The following is a 14,109-nucleotide window of genomic DNA, read 5'->3' on the forward strand; positions in this document are numbered from 1 at the left end:
ATCTCTGAGCTCGCGAGTGCAGCAGGTGCGTCTGAAGCCTCCAGTGAGCACCAAAACTTCTGCCTACGGTTGGGTCCTAGTGTCCGCCGCTCCCAATTAACGCTGCTGAGGACAAATACCACTCTTTTGATCACTGTGACACGAACGAAAGTTTACACCCCTACTCAGTCAGTCACACGCATAATATGTATATTAATTCCTCAAATCTTTACACATTCAAAACTCTGTTGTTATTGACCCCTTGATAACTAATATGTAGACCTACATCAAAATTCAGGTCCTTATTATAATATTCGTCTCATTTTATTAAACACCTTGTTAATTATAATCACTAATGCCCAACTTTCTAGACATGAGACTACATTTGCTAAAAGTAAACACAAACCAACAAAAGTTCAGGTCATCAAATTTGTGTTTATTGATTGACCAGGCTCTCTTTACCTGTCAAATAAAAACAGATACACAGAGGAAATTCTGCACAGATGCAATAAGAAATTCTGAGCCAGAACAAAGACTTTTTTTTTTAGACTTCCCTGGGAAATGGGTGCTGGAGGTGCGCTGCAGACTCCTGTCAAGAGTTATTTAGAACATTTTCAAAAACGTGATTTTGTAGCATGTGCAAGCCTGGCAGCTCTCTCACTGCTTGGGGTCATAAAAGGTCAAGAACAAATGAAAGCAGCGCTCAAATACTCACATTCACAGTGAGAACATGTGACACAGGTGCCGCTAAAAGTACAAAAACAAATCCAGCTTCACAGAAAAAACAAGACACTTCAGGATCTGCAATTGTGGCAAGAAAAATCACAATGGGAAATGTAAAACAAACAAGAAAAAACACAACATAAATATTCTTCTTTGTACGGGTACATGCATGTGACTGCAGATGACAATGACAGCCAGGCAGCCTAATCAAAAATCTTTATTATTAAATGTCAAACATTAGCACAAGCTCTGCCCACTAGAGAGCCGATAGAGTGGGTGATGACCACACGAGAGTCCAGATCCACAGAACAAACAAAATGAAGAAATGCAGCTGCCTGACGGGTAGTGCAGTAACAGGAAGTCCAAGATAGAGGTATGGGGCCATGAAGAGGTGAGAGGTCAGTGGTTCATTTGTAAAGCCTCAGAATGGATGTTCAGAGACAAATATTGTGAGGCGGATGATTGAACTGCCTCGGAAGTTGATGACGTTGTTAACGGTAACCATCTCTAGATCTAGAACGATGGTCTTTGGTCCTTTAATGGGTCGAGCCAGAACCAAAGTTGCACTGATATTACTGGTTTGCTGTGGAAAAAAAATTGAAAGAATGTTTTCATATTTGATTAATTAATTCTGAGTCACTCTTTCTCTTCAGAGTTGAAACACTGCTTTCACACACTTGGGCAAATTATATGAAAACAAACTCTTGCAACAATTTCAAATGGTATTTGATTAGCTAAGGGACTCCTAGGACCCATAAAGATGTTGTGGTTTGGCTTCAGAGTAATTTTGAAGGAAAGTCTCACAGAAATCCTACAGTTCCCTCTAGTGGTCACCTTTATATATAAACTAACATTCAAAAGCATCCTTCTCTGTAAGATGTTTTAATTGTTTTTGAAAGAAGTCTCTTATAGTCACCATGGCTGCATTTATTTGATGAAAAATACAGTAACATTGTAAAATATTCTTAACATTTAAAATAAGTGTTCTATTTGAATATATTTTAAAATATAATTTATTCTTGTGATGGCAAAGCTGAATTTTCAGCAGCCATAACTTCAGTCTTCAGTGTCACATGATCCTTCAGAAATCATTCTAATATGCTGATTTGGTGCTCAAGAAACATTTCTTATTATCTCAATCAAAACAGTTGTGCTTGGAAAGCGTGAATTTTTGTCAGGATTCTTTGATGAATAGCAAGTTCAAAATATTTTGTAACATTATAAATGTCTTACTGTCACTTTTGATCAAACGATTGCATCCTTGCTGAATAGAAGTATTAATTTCTTTTTAAAAAATTGTTGACCCTAAACTTTTGAACAGTAATGTAAATGTTTTACAACAGGCATCAGTTACAAAGAGAAAAAAGGCATCAATACAAAGAGAAGCCCATTTACCCGCATGTAAAACTCTCGCCCCTCGTTGCCAGACTTGATCTGAAAGATGTAAAATGCTCCAGGGTAACGGGTGGTGGCCTGCATTTGAAATATATCGGCAGGAACACTGCGGCCAGAAGACAAATCCATATGCCTGTACAAGACAGTAAAGGGTCTTTCCCGACACGCGGGATTCTCCGCAGAACACATGCACTGACTGAGAGAGAAAGAGAGAAATATATTCAGAACACGCTGCAACGGCAACAAAAACCAATAAGTCAAATTACTGACTAAAGCAAACAGGTTTTCTTTTGCCAACATTCATGAACTCACTTGTCACTGAGCTCTATGTAAGGTGGTACACATCTAAGAGGGTCCAGACATGTGTAACCTCCCTGGAAATTGAAACACACTTGTGCTGTTGTACAGGTGTTGTTACCAGACTCACATTCATTGAGGTCTTGAAAATCAAACACACAACAGACAGAAGTAGGGTTATCATCATCATCATGATTCATGATCATTAACAGCAACAATAACAACAACATCAATGTAAAGGGAGCTAAATGGTTCAGCAGATGTGAAATATTCTTGTGTTTAAGGTCCGAAAATTCTGCAAATGGCTAATGCCAATAGCAAAAATAAATATTTGGCTATTAATGGCCATAAATACTTCTTACTTGCTATGAAACTGCATTTTTCTTGATTTTATTTTAAAAAGTATATTACTATACTCATAATGCATATTATGCATACCGAAGGAAAACAATGCAAATCATTGCTATATCATCATATACAACACAAAAATTGTCTCTCTGTAAAACTGCACTTGTCACAAAAATGTGAAACATAATTTTGTTTTAGTGGTTTAAATTGAGAAATATTCCACATTTGTGTCACAACAAGGAGAAATGCACCTAGAAGGTGGAAGGAACATTTAGAAAAATATAAATGATTCAACAAAATCACATTGAAAGAAGCACATAAACCTTCACAGCTCCTTCCATCTTCATACACGTAATATCCAGGCGGACACACGCAGGAGAATGATCCTGGTGTGTTCACACACGTGTGCTGACAAAGGAAGTCTGAGAAACTGCACTCATCCAGATCTGAGAATGGGTAGTGATAAAGACAGACACATTACACACTATCAATGCACGCAGTCACACATAAAAATTCAGGCAACAAACATCTTAAACCTCTCTAAAACCTCTAAATTGGGACCTTCCTGTTCTCAGCCCCCTATCTTTCTCTATTCTAAGCATCTCTTCTCCTCCCCTGATTACCATTGCAGGTGGTCCCATCAGAGGCGAGCTCGAAGCCCTCGTCACAGGTACACATGAATGAGCCATATGTGTTCAAACAGCCGTGAGCGCATGGGTTTGTCTCACACTCGTCCACATCTGGCGAGAGTGGAAAAGGAAGAAAATTTTCAGTGATCAACAATGATCAAACTAATATGATATTCCTGTGTATATGTGCACCTTGGCATGTCCTGCTATCTGCATTAAGGAATCCAGGGCTACAGGAGCAGGAATATGAGCCAGGGACATTAGCGCACAGCTGCTGGCAGTAACCATAGCGACACTCATCAATGTCTAAAGAAAGGTGAGTTAGAGAGCACTAAATATGCAAACAGTAGTCACAGCTGAATTAAGACATTGTTTAGTGTCAAATAAGATTGATTATTGATTATTATTTCAGCATTTAAACATCAAACAAACAAAACTAGATTACTGCATAATTTAACTGTAAAAACAACTGAATTGTCATAATTTAACTGTTAAAAAAACAGTAACTGGACTTTAATTTACACTACTGTTCAAAGTTTTAGGGTTGATAGGAATTTTAATGTTTTTGAAAGAAATGTCTTATGTTCACCACGGCTGCATTTATTTGATCAAAAATACAGTAAAAACAGTAATATTGTGAAATATTATTAAAATTTAAAAGAAATGTTTTCTATTTTAATATACTTTTAAATGTAATTTATTCTTGTGATGCAAAGCTGAATTTTCAGCAGCCATTACTCCAGTCTTCAGTGTCACATGATCCTTCAGAAATCATTCTAATATACTGATTTGGTGCTCAAGAAACAATTCTTATTATTATTAATGTTGAAAACAGTTGTGCTGCGTAATATTTTTGTAGAAACTATGATGCATTTTTTTTAGGATTCTGTGAGGGACATGAAAGAGCAAAAGAACAACATTCATTTGAAATAGAAATCTTTTGTAACCTTACTGTCACCTTTGATTAATTTAATGCATCCTTGCTGAATAAAAATATTAATTTATTTTACAAAAGTCTTACTCACCCCAATGTTTTGAACAGAAGTGAACTTTAACACTAACATAACGACAACTGGTTTATTAAAGGATTTACTGTGTACATGTTGTGTCACTTGGCATATCCATGTAGACATCACAAATTAAAGCATACAGTATAACATCAAATTAGTCATTTGTAATGTCTGTAAATCTTACCTTGGCACTGTCCACCCACCAGCCAGTAGCCCTCAGTACATGAGCAGGTATATCCACCAGCTGTATTTATACACACCTGAGTTGGGTTACATTGGTGCAACTCTGTCTCACATTCATCAACATCTAAAAAAAGGAAAGAAAGCCACAGTCAGCTCCTACTTGTGCTTTTCCCACCACTGTCCACTTTAGAAACTCGCCTGAAACGATTCACACAAAAATATATGGGAATATACTGCCAAATATAATGTGATATATTCAATGGTCGAATTGTAAAAAAAAAAAAATCAGGGGGACAATTGGGATGGTGTGGTCAATTTCTTTTTTCTGGTTACAAATGATTACAAAATTTGTCTAATTTTTAAAAAGGTTTTTATTTAATGAAAAATTAGCCTTATTAAATGAACTATTATTTATAAGCTTTTTTCCCCTTCTTGGGCCTGAAATGGAGGAATTTTGGTCAATACTGATAATTAAACAATATTTTGCTAAATGTGCTGAAACCTTGGCTGGTTTAGGCCTGTCATGGATAAATAATGATGAAAATAAAACCACCAGTAGGTGGCAGCAAGCCCCTGTTTTGATAAATGATTTATTGAATCGTTCAAATCAAACGATTCGTTCAAAACGGCTGATTCAATTAGAAACGAAACAAGCCTGCGTCCCAATGTGCATACTATCCATTCTAAATTCTATGTGATATTAGTAATTTTCAATACTATTTAGGGCAGATAGGCTGGATAGTATGCAAATTGGGACGCAGGGAAAGTGTCCATCTGAATGGGAGGTTAAATCACTGGCTCACTTGATTCGTTTAAAAACTGATTCTTTCAAGGAATGAAACACCGTGTTAATATGCAATGTTGTATAAAATTAATAGCACATTTGTGCTCGCGCATGAACACATACAGCACAATAACATTGTCAGGGGAATGTTTTTAAATTCTAATGAAGGAAAAATCATACCTTTTCTGTTGTCTTCTTTTTAAAGAAATTCAAAAGTTGCGCTTGAACCATTTTGCATATATATTGCACATACATGTTCCGATATAAATGTGAATGTATGTACACACATGTATACACATTCACAGAATGAGGTACAGCAGACTTCTAGTTCCCAGCATGCTTTGCTTCTGACTGTTAAAGGAGAGTAAATCTTAAAATTAAGTGTTATTTCATGTGGTTTGCTAAATATTAATATTAGGGGAGATCTGTTAGTGTTTAATGTTGTATTATTTTGGAATTTGAAAGGGTTTCTAGTATGTCTGAGTTTTTGGGGTTACCACTGTTCTGAAGAGTAGAGCCTGTGGTTATGCTGACAACTGGATGAATACCAAAAAGTCTACATATTACTTTATTTAAAATGTAATGGCTGTGCATGCTGATAGTCTCTTTGCTAAATACTTTAGTACATGCAGGTGTACTTGTGCTGTTGTTAACCAGCAATATATGAAACATATGTAGTGTAAATAATTATAAAACATAAGAAATATATTATATATGTCTATGTATGTATATACTGTATACTGCATGAGTAAATATATGTGCAATATATTTAAACACATGCAGTACCATATCTTAACACATGTATATCTATATGTTATTAAGTGTTTTAATATACAATTAAATATATTGTCACATATTTTTCAATATATGAAAGCAGCAATTCCTTGTGTATTATTCAATATATTGTAATATATTAATGCAGGTCTGTTACAACTCGAACTCCATCCCTGACCTCATAAATCTTACCTTACTATCACATCTTAAACAAATAGCTAGTCTTACACAACACATTTCCAAAACTGTGATTCATATCTCTCTGTTCCACTCTCGCACACACATTATCAGCACAATTCCTTATGAGGGCATCATATGCCTTAAATACCCGTAAAAGCACCCTTGGTTCTCAGACCATGAAGTCAGATGTTTTACAAGTAAGCAAACATTACTATGAAAGTGATGAGGGTGTGATGGATTTGGGGGGGCTGGGGACAGTGTGAAAGCCAGATAATTAGTTTCTTTTGGTCAAAGCTGCCAACAGTCCCACTGTTACTATTTGGGTAGTGATGCAATGGGTCCTGGCAAGCCAAGCTGAAATTCCATAATAAATTACTTGTGCACTTGTAAATTACCCATTCACTTGCATTTGGCATTTCAACGAAAGTACCTTACCTTGCAGTATAATCACAAAGGCAGTCACCTGTTTAGCATTACAGCAATTGAACTTTTGTGTTAGCAGGTCAGATCCTTAACTATTATACAGCTTGTTAATGCTAGACATCGCAAAGCATTATTATGAAGTGGAGTCATTACAGCTAGGTCTGATAGCAGAGATGCGGCCACATGAGGCATGAGGCCCAGCTGGGCCCCAGAGAGTGACTGAGAGCATCTGGATTACATGTGTACTATCACACACGTCTGATCTGAGGTGAAAGGATCTGGAGCATTCTGGGAATGCCAGCATTTTGGAGATCAGATCTGATCCAGAGATTGTACAGTAAATTTTGCACAATATTTAAATTAGGGTCAGAGGACATGGTGTGTAAATGAAAGAGAGGGAAACATGTCTGCATGTAAAAGAGGAAGAGAGATCAATGATATAAAATGTTGACGGGTGATATCATTCATGTGGTCAGAATCATGACTTTTACTAGACTTTTAACAAGTTTACTACGGTACAATTCATTAAATTCAACAAGGGGCCCAAATACCAGATGTTGCTGAGGTCATTAAATCATCTAGTCTTCACATCAGAGATATTCAATCCCTTAAATCCCCGACAAAATCTGAAGGCTTTACTCATATTTGGAAAATCTGCACTTCTGTATGGATTTACACATGGTAAATGTGTTAAAATGAGCTCATAACACTCTAATTGCTAGCTGAAAGCAAAATCAACAAACAAATACGCAAGAGGGTGGGGAATTTATATAAATGACGGGTATTACAATTCACACTCACAAAACATGCTTGTCTTATAAAAGCAAAACAATTCATCAAACAAAAAAGACACATGCAAGATTAAACTTTTCAGCCACACAAAACTTGTAGATGATTAATATGAACAAACAGGTTGAGGTCAATCCAGGACCCAAGAATCTGGCACCAACTCAAAACTCTTGCTTCTATACGCACATCTTCATTCCAGAGATGTAATGTCCGTGATCTGTTATCACACACCGATTGTTTCAAATATATCAAAGGCATTTACATTAGGCCACTGCAATAGTTCAAGCAAGACGGTCAAGCAACACTTCACACAGCCTATGTGAGTTAGCTGGAATCATTATACTAACGTGAGGTGTACAGTGAGCCAGAGTAGTAATTATGTTTAGTGTGGAATGTCTAGTGCAGCCACAAGGAGAGTCTTATTTGAGAATGAAATACAGTAAAACAATAGCATAAAGTACAGTTAGAGGGTGACATTTTAAAAGCAACCAGGCAGATCACAATCTCCTTACCTGTAGAATCAGAAATAACTCTTAGGAGCTGCTCAACTCTTTCAGCTTGATCTACACTGTCCTACACTGACTTTACACAGAAGATACAAAATGCAAAGTCGATAGTGATAATAAAAAAATCTCTTTATTTGCTACCATTCAACATCTTTTTAGCAAGGATGACTTAAATTGATCAAAAGTGACAATAAAGACATTTAAAATGTTTTCACTTTCTAAAGATTTCTATTTCAAATGAATGCATTCATTATATAATCCTGGAAAAAAACTACATCATGTTTTCCATAAAAATATTAAGCAGTGCAACTGTTTTCAGAGTAATAGCTGCTGAGAATTCAGCTTTGCCACCATAGAAATAAATGACATTTTAAAATATACAGTGGGTACGGAAAGTATTCAGACCCCCTTAAATTTTTTGTTTTACTGTATTTTGATCATATAACTGCATGAGAGACTTCTTTTTAAAACATAAAGAAATTTACCAACCCCAATCTTTTGAATGCTAGTGTATTTTTTATTTAAATAGCATTACATATAAAGTTCAATGAATCAGAAATAATAATGACATCATACCTCAATATCCAGACGTCCCACTAAGCTAGAACACATTAATTAGTCTGCGGTACGAGAGCCCACTCCACATTTGCTGACAGACACCGGTTACAGTCCCACAGCCTGAGTAGGCAAGTTTCAACTTGACAAATCAAATAATTTTGGATATTTTTCAAGTTCCCACCCAGAATAAGATAATTTACGCTCTTGAATTTTAGATTTTATGCAAAGCATCCACATTCCTGAATCACAAGTGAGCTTTAGATCTTCTTTTCTTAAGTTTCACCTGAACTGAACTGTCTTTCAGAGGTTTGCATACATTTTAGAAGTGCCTATAAGCTTTACTGAAGCTAAACACAGGATTGATGGGATTTATGATGGCACATTTCAGGCACTGACTGGGTTGACTGTTTTAGTCCTTCAAGCCTTAGTGCCACTGGCAAGAAGAGGGCATTCCCTGGCTTTTACAAACACACACACTAACACTACAGCAATACCTGTTAGATGAATGATGGAATGGTTTAACCCACACTTTCTGTACAATTTCTGTTCCATAACAGCATCTCTTAACATACGTAACAAACACACTGTACAAAGGACGCTCACAAATTGCACAGCTGGTCGATGACAGGTCTCATTCAACAACCAGTGACCTCATGTTTGGCACGAGCAACCACAGATGCTGAGATTGCAATGGTTTGTCTACAAGATTTTTCAAGGTTTGTCCAAATGAAGCTTAAAATGCTGTTGTACTGAATGTCTCAGTAGCTCTATAAGACCATTATCTTTGTCTAAAATTTAGTACAGGACATAACACTCATCTTCGTTATTCAGTCCAAGTTTTTCCCAGGTCAAGACGTGCATATAAGCACAAGTGCGTTCATGAGCGTATCTGTGCATGTATCTTCTTTATAACACGGCTGTCTTGGGCTTAAAAGGTAACAAATCTATCATTGTGTGTTTCTGCAGAGGAGCAAGAGAGGACTGGAGAATGCATTAACTGCAAAGACTGGCACCAATTCGAGACAAATCCGCAGACCATATCGAAAAATACAGCAAGCAGTCATTTGTGCTACTATTTATCAAATGGCACATGAAATAGGTCAGCACACTGACATGCATAAAGACTCCGACGACACAACATATAACACCTATCTAGATCAAAGCAATAAAACACAGGAGATATCACCGACACCACAATCAGCTCAACAACTTCAACAGAAGCAGACCACATAGAGTCAGTTACAAACTGATGATTTATGACAGTGAATAAGACACCCTAAAACCATCTCGTTGAATTGTAAAGTTGGATCCTAGTAAGGAGGGCTAAATTCCAGTTCCTGTGTGTCTTCCTGCCTCTTCACAAGATGTAGTTTGTTCTGAGGTTCCACAGTATTTTGTGGTTCCACACTAATGACTGATCCAGTCCAAATTACGAGATTCATTCTGCTGAAGTCTTTAAGATGCCACTCAGCCAACCGCAGCCATTATTAAATTACAGTCCAGCACAGAACTGGGTCTTTGCCTCATTTCAGAGCGAGAAGACCCATGGACCATTGCAGAAAATGAAGTAAACATAAGACCACAACCTTATATGACCCTGAGTGAATATCGACCACGTCTCAAAGAGTCTTCTTAGCTTGTGTTATTTATTATAAAGAAATGGCTTTACATTTGCCAGAATGTATGAAGTTCACTTTGTGCACTAAACTTGCATTTGACATTTTATCAAGTGCAAATAATTGGTTCACATATACTTTTAAAGCCCTACGATAAGGCATGATAACATTTAAAACGGTTAAGTATCTGTTTTGTTATTATTTTTAGTTAATAATCCAACAGTGACTAATGTCTATTCAAATTGTTACTAGTATGGTCTTCTTGTTCATCAGATAGTAGAAAGTATTCCAACAGTGACTAGTTTCTATTCAGTTAGTCACTAATGCATAATGATTAGATACTAGCACTTATTACTAGTCACCATCCTAATTCACTAATATTGGACTTAAATTTAACTTGATTTCAATCTCATTCTGACATATAGCATACTTAATAAACATCTACAACTAAAGTTAATCTAATAAGCAAATTGTCATTAATTGACATATATTGTTACAGTGGCTGTATCCCTGTAGTAATATATGGTAAAATATTATCATATATGGTAATTTACCATACCAGCCAAAAGTATGCACACACTTGACTAACTGACTGAATTTGTTTCTCAAGACTTTAAAAGCCTTTTGATCTTAAATTAAATTAAGTCTTAAATTACATTTTTGAAGATAGTAATTGTGCATGCATATTTCTTTACAAAACTAAATTTTAATATAAATGCTTTTTAAATGGTTGGCCTGGTCTGGGTGGTAAAGTGAAAGCAGTCAAGACCATTATATGGCTCGCCAGGCAAACTAAGATCGCCTGACAAGCCAGGAATGTGTATCAAATCTTCTGGGTTTGAACCTACAACCTTTCAGATGCTATCTTTAACTAACAATTTTGGGATAGTGGAATGTATAGGACCATGAGGCAAACTTACCAACACAAGTGCCATCAGCACCAAGTGTATATCCAAGGATGCAGGGAGTGGACCGGCTCACTATTGGGTAGCTCGGACCAGGGCCTGGACCAGGACCTGCTCCGACAGGAGGAACGTTATGAATGAATGGTTCAGAATATCCCAAAGATCTGTCAGGGTAGGATTCTTCGGGATAGGAAGGCTCAGGGTAGGAGCGTGGACTGTTCCGGGCATAGGATTGGGAGTAGAGTCCACGGGGGATGCACAGGTATCCACCATTCTGATTTACGCACTGCATGTCACCCCGACACGGGTCTGGTAGTGTCCGGCACTCATCAATGTCTTAAAGCATATGTGAGAGGTGGCATTAACAGCTGTATTTGAAACACGAGTTTCAATGAACATTTTAATAACATGGCAGAAGTGCCACTAACATGGCAGAAGTGCCACTAACCGATACACTGTCTGGCACGGCGGTCATAAGTAAATCCATCTGTGCAAGTCTGGAGAGAAACACGCATTTTATAGTCAATCCAATAGATAAACAAACAGCAGTTTATGGAGTTCTTTATGTGCAAGTAGTTATGTTGAAGTAGTTTGATATTGCTATCGTATGTTAAAGTTAATGTTTATGTTAAAGATGTACAACAGCACTGGAAAAGCAAAAAAACAAAAACAAAACAAGTGAGGCACTCTAATTACGACACGCGTTGAGCAACAGTGCCAAGCTTGAATGACTTAAAACAGAAATTCATTTACCTGACTTTTCCCAGAGTGAATGCAGCATACGACACATATTAAAACTGACAACATTCTATAAATAAAAAACAAAAAAAACCATGTTAAATCATTCTGAAATAAATAAAAAAACACATGAAAATGTTTAAGTTTCATTCATTGGAATAAGCACTGTGAATGCCCATTCAAAACCAAGAATATCAACAAACACTTTTCTATAAGCTGGATAATTTTTACAAACTTATTTTCATGGTTTACACATTAGTTTGAAGCACTGTGACAATGATAACATTTAATCCTTAAAAATATCTAATAGCTGTTTTGATACTATCACTTATTGTCTAGTAAGTAATCCAGTAGTGACTAATATCTGTTAAATATGTCACTAGTAGGGTCTTCCTGTTTTTTTTTAGGTAAGTACTTTCAATTCCAATAGTGACAAGTATCAATTCAGTTAGTCATTATACTCATCACATACTAGCACTTATTAATTTGGTACTAGTCACCATCCCAATAGTGACAAGTAACTATTCCATTGCTGCTGGTACCAAATTAGAAATATCTTGCCACTAAATTCTTTTGGGATCTGTGGTTCAGATATCAACTGTTCACAAGTATCCTTTCTAGTTTCACCATAGTAACTATCCATTGGTATTATCAGTATTTGTTCTATATCTATTCCAGTTTTCAGAAATTGAAGATAGCTATTAATTGGACATTAGGATGAATATGAATCATTCTGACTGTACATATGACAAGCTATTAGATAAGCATATGACAAGCAAGAATAGATAACTAGTAACTATTGGAATAGTTACTTGTAACAAGAATGGAACCCATTGAATTCAACGGCAGTTAGCAACTTGTCACTAGTAACAATGGAATAGTTTCTTGTCACTACTGGAATGGTAGCTAATTGCAAATGAATAAGTACCATTGACTAATTGAATAGATATTAGTCACTTTTTCAATAAGTACTAGTATCTAATCAATAGTCAGTTCAAACATAGCCTACTATTCAGTATAGGATTACTTAGTGGCAAGTCATAAATAAGCACTATGGCATAAAATAGATACTAGTTAGTTGTAAGTAATGTAGCTATGCTATAACGGCTTACCATGAAGCACCATCCGTCTAATTAAACTCACCTTTTGTTGGTCGACCAACTCAAGCCACGTAGTTCAAATGACATGTTTATGTGGATCCTTGTGGTTCCCTTGGAAAGAACGTCACACCGCCAACCCGTAAACTCCTCGGAATAGGAAAAGAGTTGATATTTGTGGTCTCCCTCCGCGTACGCGCGTTCACTTGTGTGTCGAGACACTTGGCTTTGGTCACCCGATGCGGCCGCCCTGTCGACCGATGGCAAGAACGTGTGAGAACATTGACTAATAGTAAGAGGAGGGTCTTACTATATATATAAAAAAGAGAAAACTCGCTGTATTTCTCCTTACTCGGCCCACTCCACGGATTGTTTAGCAATGCAAATAAACGGGCCCCCAGAGCACTTGGCCAACAGCTGGATCCCATCAAAGACAGACAGCCCCCTTTGGAACGAAATCGCGCAAAGGCAGCTGCCACAGACCAAAACGAGGAGAAGGAAGAAGGCGGTGAGGAAAACCGAGAAAAGAATCTATAAAATGACGCATAATTAAATTGTAAGGCTCACCAGCCTGCCTAAATTTAGAGAGGGCTACTGTACGTGCTGGTGCCGAGTCATCACGTCAGACAGACTCCACCACCCAAAATCACTCGTTCAGGCTTTTAGTAAAGTAAAAAGTTGCTCTCGCGTTAGTATTAGCGGAATGTCGAACGTTTTTAAATATCAAAAATGTACATATCACAAATAGCCTTTATAACCAAAATAGTTTATTTCACATAACGTTTTTTTTTATTGAATTAAATTAACATTTAGCTAACTGTTACTGACACCAGAGCCGTTGAAAAACTAAATTACAATCTGGGTTGGAACGTTAATAGATTTCTTGTCAAATTTACCAATATAAATTTATTTAAAAAGTTGACTGCCGCGCACTGATTGGACAGCAGACCATGACCACAGTAAGTGTCACCCTGACCTGCATCTTATTAGCTATTGCCCAGTGTAAATATGCTGAAATAGCCTTGTACCGCTAACCTTTGAGCTGTTGACACACTCGGCCCACACACTTGACTGGAAGGTGCGCATACACAGGCAGAATTTGTTTTTATTGTATCCATTTATGTCAACTAACTTTGCTTTTGCTTTTGTCTATTGATTAATTGGGGTTAGAATAG

The 14,109-nt window shown here is 36.8% G+C and overlaps 1 protein-coding gene across 2 annotated transcripts; it reads right to left on the minus strand.

Annotated features, from left to right (window-relative positions):
* Nucleotides 1–404: 404 nt before the first annotated feature.
* On the minus strand, nt 405–13,527 carry LOC107724235 (fibulin-5-like). Of its 2 annotated transcripts, XM_016533081.1 has the most exons (12): nt 13,287–13,527; nt 12,981–13,184; nt 11,853–11,907; nt 11,548–11,596; nt 11,115–11,435; nt 4,566–4,688; nt 3,564–3,677; nt 3,366–3,482; nt 3,066–3,188; nt 2,410–2,536; nt 2,098–2,293; nt 405–1,285 (listed from the first exon to the last, which is right to left on the minus strand). In XM_016533081.1, exons 2-12 carry the CDS (start codon nt 13,022–13,024, stop codon nt 1,124–1,126), a joined length of 1,431 nt encoding a protein of 476 aa, XP_016388567.1. In that variant the 5' UTR covers nt 13,025–13,184; nt 13,287–13,527; the 3' UTR covers nt 405–1,123. The 2 variants fall into 2 exon arrangements, with proteins under 2 accessions (XP_016388567.1, XP_016388560.1); XM_016533074.1 differs by having other exon boundaries at nt 12,981–13,527.
* Between the last annotated feature and the right edge of the window lie 582 nt (nt 13,528–14,109).

The sequence above is a fragment of the Sinocyclocheilus rhinocerous genome, unplaced genomic scaffold (genome assembly GCF_001515625.1).
Source record: "Sinocyclocheilus rhinocerous isolate Xijiao unplaced genomic scaffold, SAMN03320098_v1.1 scaffold1515, whole genome shotgun sequence".
Taxonomy (NCBI): Eukaryota; Metazoa; Chordata; class Actinopteri; order Cypriniformes; family Cyprinidae; genus Sinocyclocheilus; species Sinocyclocheilus rhinocerous.

Coding starts and splice junctions, on each gene's coding strand:
- LOC107724235 (XM_016533081.1), bottom strand. CDS start 13,024: ATGTCATTTGAACTACGTGGCTTGAGTTGGTCGACCAACAAAAG. Junction 11,908..12,980: donor AGTTGGTCGACCAACAAAAG/GTGAGTTTAATT, acceptor TTTTATTTATAG/AATGTTGTCAGTTTTAATAT. Junction 3,483..3,563: donor AGATAGCAGGACATGCCAAG/GTGCACATATAC, acceptor CACTCTCGCCAG/ATGTGGACGAGTGTGAGACA.